This window comes from Camelus dromedarius, chromosome 6 (genome assembly GCF_036321535.1).
Source record: "Camelus dromedarius isolate mCamDro1 chromosome 6, mCamDro1.pat, whole genome shotgun sequence".
Classification (NCBI taxonomy): domain Eukaryota; kingdom Metazoa; phylum Chordata; class Mammalia; order Artiodactyla; family Camelidae; genus Camelus; species Camelus dromedarius.
In genome coordinates, this window is record NC_087441.1 from 22,693,842 (window position 1) to 22,706,772 (window position 12,931).

The window sequence follows — 12,931 nt, forward strand, 5'->3', positions numbered from 1 at the left end:
CACTTCCAGGATTTTTGCAGATGTCCTCAGTGTGCAGAATCCTACACCAGACACTGTGTGCAGGGAGACAGAAAACAATAAAGACATGGCCCCATGCCTCAAAGGGGGTCATGATCACAGTAGTACCAAGCAAGGGGCTAAGACTGCAAAGAAGTTACAGGGTGGGGCCAAGCCCACTTGTGTCTCTTCTCAACCAGCATCCTTGCAGATAACAAGGATGTGAGATATGAAAGCTTGGCAGCATCTGGCACACAGTAGGCATTCAACAGATGTCAGCTGAATTGAAATCTGTTTGTCTCCTTTTGCCAGTGACTTGAGGTTAAAATTCACGAGCACGAGATGTAGCGAGTACATCAGAATACGTACAGGGCATCCCCAGATGATTCTCTCTATGTCTGACAGCCGATCTTTCATATTGATGGTTTGCTTCATCTAGGAAACAGACCCTAATTTTAGGCAAACTAAAAGTGTAATTTTTTATACATAAAAAATAAGTTAAAAGTAATTTATGGCACCTATAATAAGGGCTCAGTATTTTCATAAACTATAGTAAGAATCTCAATTTCAGGTACCCAATGTTGTAAAACAAAAAGGCAAGTGACAAGACTATATTCAAAAAGTATCTTCTGGGCATAACGTGTGATCAGTTTACATTCAGCCCAGACTCCCGTGCAGACTGCACATCACAATGATATTCTCAGAATGATAGTGCTGTACTCCAAGACACTGAAATCTTGCAGGGAATAATTGTGATTGCTGTAGTTACTCAGGCAGAATAGTTAATTAACACATTACAAAGTCCTTTCAGAAACAAAGGGTTTTACTTTTTTTTCTTTTAGCCATCTAGAAAAATCAACTCAAATACTCCATTCTTTAAACTTTTATATTAATAAAGATTTTATTGTACTTACACAGATATCTGAAGACATTCTGTCTTATGTGATTTGATTTGGAATAGATGCCCTTAGGGCTCAAAATCATTGAACACAATGATTTCACATCATAAAAGGATGAAAGATTTTGAAGTAAAGAAAACCGCATGAAGTTAAGATATTTCAGGATCTTAGAGTACCACAAAGGCATCGTAACATCTTTAAAGGACACAGACTCTTACCAGTGACCAACCTGATCTAAATAACCTTTGTATTTTTTGATTTGTTCAATTGCAGTGGTCAAGTCCCCACGGTCAACGTGTTCTGCAGGAGTATGAAGCCTCAGAGCATAGAGAAGATGAATATATTCTTCAACTCTTCGGGATGGATACAAAAGCAGCTCCGGAAGGCTGCGTGAGGCACAGAGAAGGGAACCCTGGTCTCCTTTCCGATGGCCAGAGAACGCCCGATCCTTGGGGCGCCCCAGCTGTGCTGCCCTTCAGAACTTACCTCAGCATATGGGTAACCATGGTCTTGTCATGCCTCTTCAGGAAAGCTCGGAATGCTGGTGTCATTTCTCTGCACTAAAGGTGAGCGTTATAGCATCAAGACTCTATAAGACAGCTGTAAAGCGTTCTATTCCCCCAGGCAGGCATGATCTACGAAGCACTCAAAGCAAAAGGACATCATCTGCCACTAATCAAGAGTACTGTTAATACTGCAGGTGCTTACCGAGAGTCTAAGTGTAGTGCATGATTTATACCACACACCCACCCCTATTCACTGAACTTACTCATTGCAGGAAAATGAAAATGGACTCTGCAAGGAGGTAGGGCTGGATTAGAATCAGACTCCTAATTTAATTCTAGTGTCAAGTTACTTAACTTCTCTGGGCCTCAGTTTTCTCACAGATATTGTACGTAACTCTTGTGGTGAGGGGAGGAAATCCTATCCATAAAGTGCCATAAAGTCACACAGTAAATGTTACTTCCTTCTAGTAAGAGACTGTTGATGGTGCTCACCTATAATGCTGCTGTTAATCATGTTTTCCACAGTAACATTAAAACGGTGCTCCACTCTACCTACCATCTGTTGGAAAATATATTACTCATCACCATTAGGGCACCCAGGAAGTTACCTTATTTTTCTCAGATGACAGTAATGCTGATCTCTAGAAATCAAATATTCACTGATTTCCATCATAGCTAACATTTATTGAGTACTGACTTACGCGCACCCCCACGTTAGTGAAATAGATACATTATTGCCCATGACTGTGAAAATGTTGGCACCGATTTGCCTATGACAACGTGTGATGCTTTGTTCCAGTTCTAGCCCTAAAGGTCAGTTCTATGCAATTGCCTTATTGATGTGACCCTCACATAACTGAGTTGTCCAGCAGCATTTAAACTCCCTGGGCGGGACAGGAAGACCACGACAAAGGGGGGGTGTCTGAGGTCAGGAATCGTCTCGAGAACTCCCAGCCCCTCCGGGCCTTCTCTTCAGGGCCTCAGTGCAGACAAGCAGACATGGCCACAGTGGGCACAGGGGACATGGGCAGAAGTGGACCCCCATGTCACAAGGCAGCCTCTTCTGCTACCCTTTGATGCAAATTGAGGAGAGAAGAAAGAGGTATCTTATTGCTGTCAGAAGAGGTCCCGACAGGAGCAGTGAGGGTGTAAGTCACAACAGAGAAGATTGTTTCTAATGCACTCTCTACAGAATGCAAGACAAAAAATTCCTTATTTCTTAGTGAGATTTCACACATTGGGTGTCTTTCTTCCAACATACGGATTATGAATTCTTTTCTGCAGGAGAGAGCTGGACTAGACAAGGCCACACAGGGCTGTAGAGGCCGCATGGAGGCAGAGCTCAGCCTTGCTTCTGCCTAATTGTTGACCATTTTCCTGCAACTGAGCCCCAGGTGCCTGGGACAGATGGAAATCTGGGAATTTGCATGAGGGTTAGATCAGTCCCACCACCTGTTCCTGGGCCCTGCTGGCTCAAGCACTGGGCCAGCTCCTGCTGGTGCAAAATTAGATAAGTTGGGGTCCCCGTCCTCAAGGAGTTCACTATAAACCAGAGGAGATCTGGAAGCCAAGAGTAGAGAAGTATTTCCTATTAATTCTAGTCCTTTAAATTATACATGAAACTTCCTTTCAAGCTCAGAAGGTCTAAAAAATGCCTGGGTGGTAACTCAATCTTTTACCTTCTCAATGGTTTTCAGAACAACAGGGTAATTGTTGAAGAAACTGGTGTATGTGTTCAACTGGCTTCCAAACTTTAGGACTATTTCTCCCACGCAGTGAGCTGGGCCCCATTCTTGCAGTCTGTCTCTCAGGGCATCTAGAAACTGCCTGCAGTACGAGAAAAGCACGGCCATGAGACATCGGCCAGTGATAGCCTGATAAATGAGTTGTCAGTCATTTGGGGCAGGGCTTTTGTCAAATCACTTTGCCTTGACACAGAGCAGCACAGATGTGTCAGGAGAGGAGGAGCTGGGAAGGGAAGGAAGTAGGCTGATTCTGGTGGAAGCCCACCTCTTCACCTTAACTCCTTGAGTCAGCACTCCAGGCTGGCCACCAGAGGCTGCCCCTGACTGTCCCCTTCCTACTTCGTCTGGGGGACAGTTTCTTACCTTCCTCCAAGGACAACAGTCAACTCACTTCAACAGCTGAAGGCCATCAGCCTCCCTCAGCCCATTTCCCGGTGGGTCTGAGGTTATCATTATCCCTCATTCAGCCGTCACAGACCTTGCAAACTGGAAGAGGCCTAGTTCAACCTCTTCTTTTTATAGGATTTGGGGCCCATTGTCTTTTGTGAGATGCAGGCAGGGTCCCCAAGAAGAGCATAGAACGACTGAGCCTCTGGATAGTTTTGGAAAGCTATTCCATTCAGTGTGGGTTCCTCCCACCACCCAATGAATATTTCGAAAAAACACCTGTTCAGAGTTTACCTGTTGAGATATAAAATCTGCAGAATATCAGAGAAAATGATCTGGATGTTTGCAGCGCTCAGAATTGCTCTGTTTGATGACAGCGCTGCTCTCAGTGGCGCGACGTAAATGCCTCTCACAATTTCCAGTATCTGCACGTACTTTCTCTCACTCTGGAAGAGTTCTCTGAGGACGCTGGTTCGCTTTTCAGCTGAGTCCAGCTGTAGCTTTTTCTCCTGTAGAAAAGCATTTAGAATTCATAGGGAAAGCATAATGACTTTTTCCAGGTTTACAGCCTCAAAAAGTCTGACAGTCAAAGTCAGAGAAACTAAAGTATGGAGCAGTCAGGCAGTCGCTCTGAGATCTCCCCTTTCTGGTTTGGGATGTGCAGGGTTGAAGTCAGACCCTAGTTGGTGGGTCAGTTAGAAACTGTGAACCCTTAGGTCCCCATGCCATTTCTTTAAATGCTGTCTCAGTGTCCTTTTCATACAGCACAGAGCAGCACAGAGATGGCTCTTGCCCCCAAGATGTGACATCTCCATCCTCTTGGCTCAACTTTTCAGAACAGGACTTATTCAAAAGAAAAAACTACTGTCTGGATTTCCCCCTGTTATATTGGAGGGGGGGTTCCCCTTAAGGGAAACTTTCTAGAAAAAATAAGGAACCAACCAGAATAAAGGCTGAAGACTTTTCGGGGGTCAGGAGCAAAACAAATAGAAAACTCTTATAATGTAATAATTGGCTTACCAGCTTAACCAGCAACTCAAAATTTGAATCATTTTTGCTGACACTTGATTTTGTGTCCTGAGGATTGTCTTCTACAACATTTCTCTCCTGAGAATTAAATGCAGACTTGGTTATTTGGAGGCAGGCCTCGGAACAGCTAAACATCCAGTCGGTGCTATGCCCACAGGAGGCTCCCATTAGGTCTGCCTTCAGCCCTAACTATGGTGGCCCCTAGACACGGTGAGTTACGCGCTTGACAAATTTCATTCCTCTCTTAAATTAAATTTTATGTTAAAAAAAACAACTGTTCGCTTCCTAGGAACTATTATACGTGAGAAACTACATTCAGCGCAGCACTTTTGTGCGACTCATATGCTGTTTCTAGGTCTGTTTCCACATGGAAATCTGGCTTTTTCTCTCTTCACTTTATCCTGTTAATTGTTCTGTGGCTTCCATATAATTTAGCACATTAAAAACAATAGCCCTTCTTCTGCCTGCAGCATCCCAGGGTCCAGCCGAGCACCGGCACAATGGTCCCATGTTTGTGCTGAGAGCTAATGACGCTGAACCGTCACTACCGCCGTCCTTCCGAGTCAGAGATAAGACCGCCCATGGTAACCCCTTGACATCTCGGAGTGAGACTGGAAGGAAAAGGTCAGTTGGTAACTAAGGCTCTTTTTGCCTTAATCTACTCAAGCAAAAGTGCATTTCTGTTTGTACCTGCAGCCATCCTTTAAGGCTGCCTGAAGCCTTTCTGTAAGAGCTCTGGTCCCTGAACCGCGCACAGCCAGCCAGCTCCCCCCCGGCTGGCCTGAGCGCTTACGTCTGCTCCGCGCTTACTCTAGGAAAAAAGAGATTGACTTTGAATTTTGACAAAGTCATTCAAAGTTGCTATGAGTGGAATACTCTCTTCTCTCAAAATAATTATGCTAATAGTTTATAGAGAAATAACTTCAACCAGTCAGCGGTGACACCTGTGGCTGTGTAGGTAGAACTGGGTGCAGATGTAAAATGAAAATAAAACTCAGATTGTCTGGCTGGAGATGAAGAGAGCCCAGACGGTACCGAATCAGATTGTGGGCCCACAGACGAGGGAGGCCCCCTCACCTGGGATGCCGTCCTATTGGACAGGCTCACTTGAGTGCTTGTGCCTTAAAACTCAGGCATCAGCACGACTCCTAGACCTCCTGGCTGTTTTAAAACCTGCTTGCTCAGACCGGGGCTTTGTATCCCCCTGGCTCCGCAACAGCTATTTTTTTTAAATATAAGTTTTTCTTTGTGGATAAGAAATCAATTGGACGTGGTAATTGTGTTTGAACCTAAAAATGTAGAGTTCTCTCATTTTGTGCTACACGTCCAGTTGTTAGGATTTTTTAGAGCCTATTTTTAGGTTAAGATGCTATCCCCTATTTGTTTTGGGGGATGAATTCAGAAGAAGTAACAGGGGCAACAAACTGCACATTTTAAAGAAAACGATTATTTTGGGTCGGTGGGCCGTTGCCTCGCTCTCTCCATGGCATGGAAGGGAGACCTCTGATCGCGTGGGAGGAACTGTCCTCTAGGATGGAGCACAGGCCGGCACTGCATTTTCCAGAGACATCCTAGTTATTGCTGGTGCACCTCCCAGAATAACACTCAGCTGCCTGAACTAGGGGCCAGAAATAGTGGTGCAAATGACAGGCAGAGCTGAAAAGCAACTATGATTCTGGCTGTCACCCACCTCCATGGTTGTATAGTATCAGTGGAAACACTGCAGGCACACCAGGACCAGCCGTCACTACCGCCTGGGGGGCAGGATGACAGAGAGAGAGAGAGGGCTATATATACACATGTCTGTCTATAGATCTGTGTGTACCCGTGTGTGTGTGTGTCTGTGTGTGTGTGTGTGTGTGTGTGTGTGTGTGTGTTTGGTCCTGGACTTGGCAGACAGGCCCTCTTACACAAGCCCCTATGGAAGGATCTTTAAAACAGTTATCTCAGAAGAAGGCATTACATTCCACTTCTAGGGCTGTGAGTTTGTTTGCTGTTCTGGACAAATATCTACACTTTTTAAAAATAAACCCCAGGGAGTGGAGAAACTCAGCTTCTGTATTTGATCTGAACTCACCACCTACATGTAAGCTGTGGTTTCCCTTCCTAGATTCCCCAATTTCATTTCGTGGGTGTTGTGCACAGGCCCTTAAGTGTTAAATAGCAGAAAATCAAGTAAGAATCTAACATATTTTCTTTCTAATTTGATTGGAAAAAAAAAAGGAAAATATCAAAGACACGCCTAGGCATGAAGGAGTCTCACGTTTCTGTAGTTTCATTACAGGCAGGCGATGTAACAAGAGCATGCTTGGTTTCCAGCATTGAGGCAACTGTAAGCCCCAACTTTCTGCATTGTTTCATTAAAGGGATTGGGTGATCAGGTCAAGAGCAGGTTGAGAAGACTTAGTTCAGTGTGGATTTTATTTGGCGGAGGAAAGAATGAAAGAATCTTTGAGAGGACTTGCTCTAGGTGACCATCCTTTTAGGGGTCAGAGAGTCCAGCAATGCTTCTCGCCAATAGTAAGGTCTCTCAAATGTAAAATGAACCCTTAGAAGAGGAAACACCTATAGTTTTGTCCCTATTGTTTTCTTCAAGTTTTCTTGCTCCAAAGTGGGGCATTTCTGGGGTCTGTACATCCATGGTTGAGGGTGACACTGTCATTCTTGAGGAATAAAGGTTGATGGAAGAACGTCAATAAGGTTTTTGGGGAGTCAGGAATGACCCAGACGTTGTAAGGGTTTTGGAAGGATTTGGATCCTGTGTAATGTGGTTACATGCTGATTATTCCCTTTAGTGAACCAAGGGGAAATGAGTAGTCCTGGAGCCCTGAGTGTTACTTTTTAAAGGTTTTCACAGGCTAAAGGGGGGATAGAGATGACGTCCACCCTTTTGGGAGATTAATTCCCAGGAATCTCAAAGAGATAGCGGCTACTATAACAAGGCAAGAGGACTCTGGGCAGAAAGGGAATCTACCTTAAATGCCTGCCCTGAGTTCCATCCCCTTCTGTGCATCCTGCTAACAGGCAGCAATCATGCTGCATCATCTAAGTATGTGCAGGTCTCTCAAAGGCAGAGGCTGTGTCTTAGTTTATGTCTATTCCTAGGGTCTAGTACAGTGCCTCACATATGGTCAGTTCCTGTAAGTCTTTAGGGAGATGAACTAAGATGGGGATTTGACCTCTGCCCAAGAGGTGGTCTGTGATGGTTAATTTTATATGTCAACTTGACCAGGCCATGGACTGCCCAAATGTTTGGCCAAACACTATTCTGGGTTATGCCTCTGAGAGCATTTTGGGGTGAGATGAACACTTAAATCAATAGACTGAGTAAAGCAGACTGTTTGCCCTAGTGTGGGTGGGCCTCATTCTATCAGTTGAAGGCCTGAGTGGAACAAAAAGGCTGACTCTCCTGCAAGTAGGAGAGAATTCCTCCTGCCTGACAGCCTTCAAACTGGGACACTGGTTTTTTCCTGCCTTTGGACTGAAATGTCAGCTCTTCCTGGTCTCGAGCCAGCCTGTGTTTGGACTAGAACTGCACCACCAGCTCTGCTGGGGCTCTGGCTTGCTGACTCATCCTGCAGATCTTAGAGCTTGGCAGCCTCCATAATTGTGAGAGCCAGTTCCTTATAACAAACCCCTTTCTATATACAGACACACAGAACTATATATAGTTCTGTTCCTCGGGAGAACCCTGATGAATACATGGTTCATGAGACTTTCCTGAAAAGACAGATTAGGGGTGGGGCAGCAGGGAAGCAGGACTCTGACCTATAAAGGCTTAGATATCCCTGGAAATGTGTTTATTAAGACTCCTCTCGGGGAGGATGCTTGTGGTTGGGAAGAATAAGCCGCTTCAGGGGGAGGGGTTCAGCTACGGGGCAGGCTCTGCTAACAACAGAGGGCTGGGGCCAAACGACTGCAGATTTTTCACTCTGCTGAGCAAGGGAGGGGCAGCTTGGCAGAGGGGACGCCGCCACCAGCAGTCCTCCCTGATTGCCCTTCCCTGCTCTGTGCTGTCCTCTAGAACCAGGTCGACAAAGACTTACAGAATTTCAGGTTCCTAGGGCGGCACAGGATTTGCCTGCTAGGGGAACTCAAACGTCTGTTCCTACCAACAGTCTCCACGGCAACTTTGTGTTGGGGATGGTATCCCAAGCCTTCAGTCATCAAAGATTGGTGATGTTTTTTCAACGGGCATAAAATGACACTTTCCTAGAAATCAGCTCTCTGAATGATAATACAATTTTCAGTGTTTCCTGAATCCCGATCATTTCACTTAGCCAAGAATGTATGGATTCTGAATCTAGTCCTGACAAAATGATTTCTTCTTGCTTAAAGAACTAGTTTCAAACCCACTTTATTTTTCTTTTATGAATTTGAATCTCAAAAAAAATTTTTTTTTAGTTTCACAAAGGAAGTGTCCTGGGCCACAAACAAAACAAAAAAATCTCTTTAGGTTATCTCAGGCCTCCACTGAGTGAATGGCAGGCTGAATGCAGAGTCCAGTTCTTCCCCCAAGAGCCGGATAGTGTAACCCCTGCCAGCACGGGGCCACATGTGCTTGTAAGTGGCTTAAATGTTACTCATATTATGAAACTGCAAAACACCTTTATTTAAATAATAATCCATGAAAATGAAGTTCTTAGGAGAAATGACAAATTGAAAGCTTTCCAGGTAGAATGATCATTATTGTTTATGAATTTCTTGAGCACATGTGTCTAACTCCACACTGAAGCAATGGCATAAAAATGCTGCAACAACTTTACCTCCATGGATAAATCGCATGTTGCCGTGGGGTCACATTTTGGCAGGATAATATTTCCTTCAAAATCTTTGCTCTTTTTACTACATTTCTTCAGCAGGAAAGATGACAAAAATTCCAGAGGTCTGTCCTGGAAAGATCAGCACCCCCCCCAAAAAAGAATTCCCATTTAAAATACAGGTCAAAAAATTGCAGCAGAAAAAAGAACACATTTTTTCAGTAGAGTTTTCAGCATTCTAGTTAATTCATTTGTAAGTCCAGATAACAAAGTAGTATTTGATTAGAGTTAGTAAATGGGACTTTCTAGTTAATCTTAGTTCGAGGTCTTGTGGGAGGGTCTCAGGATCTTCAGAACCAAGGTGGCTCACACCAGCCTCTTAGCCAGATAGGAAAGGGGACAGGATGACTCTGCTGTTTTACAGGGGGAACGAAGGCCTGGGGGAGAGGCTACTGCAACAGAATTCTTGGGGAAATCACCCTGTAACACTCCCAAATTTGGTTCCCCCTCAGGCTGTAAGTTTGAGCACCATCGAAATTATAATAAGTATTGTGAACCTACACCAAACATGTTTAATGATTCTTTGGTGTTTGGGGACAGTGCAGAGAATTGCAGGGCCTCAGGGTCCTCTTTGCAAACATCCCTCATCATTTTATCAGCAAAGTCTGCCAGGGCCTTTATCACTGGGTTGCCCGAGGGCTGCTAGAGAGCTGAGGAGCTGAGTCTTCAGAGAAGAAAATCAGGGCTAACTGCAACTTCTCAGGCTCCACACTGGACGGCGAACCCAGGAGATGTGTGGTGCTTGTCCAGGAAGCCACGTTGAAACTAGGACAGGTAAGGAGAGTGTGCCCAAAGACGATGTTCAACTCACCCACAAAGTAGAATTACTACAGTGGGAGGGAAGGATTTGAGAATCTTTCCTTGGAAAACTAGAGAGCTTATTGCACACAGGGATGTTAACATCATCTCTATTCCTGTCCTAGTCTCAGCTTCCCTAGAACTGGGCGCTACATACAACTGTCCCTTAGTATCCATGGGGGATTGGCTCCAGGACCTCCACAGATACCAAAATTCTTAAGTCCCTTCGCAACTGCACGCAAAATGGCATAGTACTTGCATATAACCGAGCACATCCTCCTGTATACTTTAAATCATCTCTTGATTACTTATCACACCTAGTACAATGTAAATGGTATGTAAATAGTTGTCAGTGCATGGCCAAATTCAAGTTTTGCTTTTTGGAACGTTCTGGAATTTTTTTTTTCTGGATATAGTCAACCCATGGTTGGTCTAATCCAAGGATGCAGAAGCTGTGGGTGCGGTACCCACAGATGCGTAGGGCTGACTGTATTTTATCTTCCTAGAGCCTGGCTCTGGTCTTGGGGCAGAGTGTGTTTTCTACAATGCCTCCGCACTGTTTCCTGGAATGTGGGCTGACTTTTCTGGGAGAGCACTCAAGACTTGTTTCTGATGAAAATGTTTCTTTAGGCTTTCCCCACATTTATCCCCAACCAAGTTACTGATTTGCTGTGTCTGTTCTTTTGTGTTCTTTTTCCCTTCCTCTCTCATCTAGCCTTCTTTGCCCTTCATATTTTCATAGCTGGCTTCACACTTTCTCAGTTTTTCTGCCATACTATTAATTGTTTTAACCATTGAATAATGTTTGTGAAATATAAAGCCATTAAACATGTTTTTAAAATAAGTCACTTCTGACTAAAATTAATCACAAGAGAGAAAACAGTGCACCATGTGATCAACTTTAAATAACCGAGATTTTCCCATATGTCTGTATTGTGCACCTAATATATCTTAGGTTCAGAATCTCTCAGTGGCTTTTTTCATAAACCAACATAATTTCTCTGAGAAATTGTGTTCCAAAGGGATAAACTGGTAAAAAATAATAATAACAATAAATGCAAACTAAAAACTTAAAGTGTTAGGGGTTTTATAGTTTGTTTTATTCAAAGAATCACTTACAGAATTTTCTTTTGAAAGTTCTGTCAATCCATCTGCCAGAGCTTGTACAATTTCTTGGTTATTTAGAGTGTTAGCCATACTCATGGTGTCGAATACAAATTGCCCTGTAAATATAAGGCCATATGCCCTGCAATTAATTTACATAAAAGATGTGATCAAGAAGAAAACTCAGTTCTCGCAGTTTCTTGTTAGTGGATAAACATGCAAAGACAAAAAAGAAAAATTCTATTATGCCACAAGGATTATCTACCATGATAAAATATAAAATGAACAAAAACTTCTAAATGTGCAGCATATAAAAGTACCCACCCTGACAAAGCTGATACTGAATGAAATCTGTAAATTGGACAAGAAAACAACACGTGAAAATATGCCTTATAAGGTTTAGATTCTCAACTGCACCAAAAACAATTGACTGACACAGAATTAATAAGACGGTAAAATTTGAAACTAGGAACTAGCTTCAGCATTTTGAAGATGAATATATTTGTTCTTAGTGGATATTCTTTATATTTGAAAGGAGATATGAAAAACAAAGGGACTAAAGTTATACCGAAAATGTTTAAGAGTCCACTTTTACTTAGGCATTCCTAAACTTGTATTCACCATGGAATGTAACAAGCTTCAAAATTAACCTGCAGCAGAAGTAGCAAGAGTTCTCACCTATCATCCTCCCACTGGCATTCTTCTGCAGCTCCTTGAAGAGAGGACTTAATTGTTTCCTTACTGATTTCAAGGTGTCTTCCAGGAAGTCGGTGAGGCTGGACCATGTCTGCAGCTTTGATTCGCTGAAGTAGATGGAAGGGGGCGCCCTGTCCCACTGTCGTCCAAGCCAGTCACTAAGAACTGACAATTATTTTCTCCTTTTATTATTGTAGACTTAAGCTCGGATAGAAGATTTCATCCCGTTTTCAGTACAAAACATTTTCGTTGTATTTGTATCAGGCTTATTATCCTTTCTCATTAGAAGACTTAGATAAACACCCATAGTCGGCTTTCAAAGGTAAAATGAGACACTCAAACAGGACACATGAATCATTTCAAATGTCTATCTACTCTTTGATAGAGAAGGTTGACACTTCATACTGCGTTTGAAATTAAAAATTAAATAGCTGCTGGATTTTTGTGTCAGAAAGCAGAGTAGACATCCAAGTAAGAAATTCTGTTTTATGTTTACATCCTAAAGATAAAAATGCAGGAAAACCCCACTCTGCCCTGAGTTCCTTCTCCATCCAAAGTCATCCCCATTGTAGCCAACCTCGTATCTATCTTACATTCTGTGAAGCTGCTCTTTTTCTACAAATATCTCTGCATTGTAGTGGGTGCTTAAGAAAGTTTCTCTCCTGGAAAATCAATTACAGAATGACACAGGGCCAGGTTCAACTTGATTTTCTGTTCTAAATGGATAGATTGATTCTTCTCCCCCCACTTTTGCTGGTAAGTGTGAAAACATTTATAATACATTCTTCCAGAAGGAGAGGAAGAAGGAGAGTGGGAAAAGCAGGATGGACAGGAGGAAGGGGAGACAGAGGAGAAAAAGAAGAAAATCTGTTTTAGAAAGAGCAGTGTCTGTGCCCTGCTGTCTCTTCGAGGCTGATTCTTCTCTGTACAGGGCCAAATGTGTTATTTGG

At 43.3% G+C, this 12,931-nt stretch overlaps 1 protein-coding gene across 1 annotated transcript in view; it reads right to left on the reverse strand.

Moving 5' to 3' along the window:
* Positions 1–12,931, reverse strand: part of ECT2L (epithelial cell transforming 2 like) — a 63,602-nt gene that overhangs the window by 10,702 nt on the left and 39,969 nt on the right. Inside the window, exons 11-19 of the mRNA XM_031456443.2 lie at positions 11,964–12,146; positions 11,301–11,404; positions 9,330–9,455; positions 4,555–4,641; positions 3,829–4,043; positions 3,082–3,229; positions 1,383–1,456; positions 1,126–1,282; positions 367–432 (exon numbers count right to left, since the gene is read on the reverse strand). Of these exons, the coding sequence (XP_031312303.1) occupies positions 367–432; positions 1,126–1,282; positions 1,383–1,456; positions 3,082–3,229; positions 3,829–4,043; positions 4,555–4,641; positions 9,330–9,455; positions 11,301–11,404; positions 11,964–12,146 (1,160 nt within the window). The remainder of the gene's footprint in view (positions 1–366; positions 433–1,125; positions 1,283–1,382; positions 1,457–3,081; positions 3,230–3,828; positions 4,044–4,554; positions 4,642–9,329; positions 9,456–11,300; positions 11,405–11,963; positions 12,147–12,931) is intronic.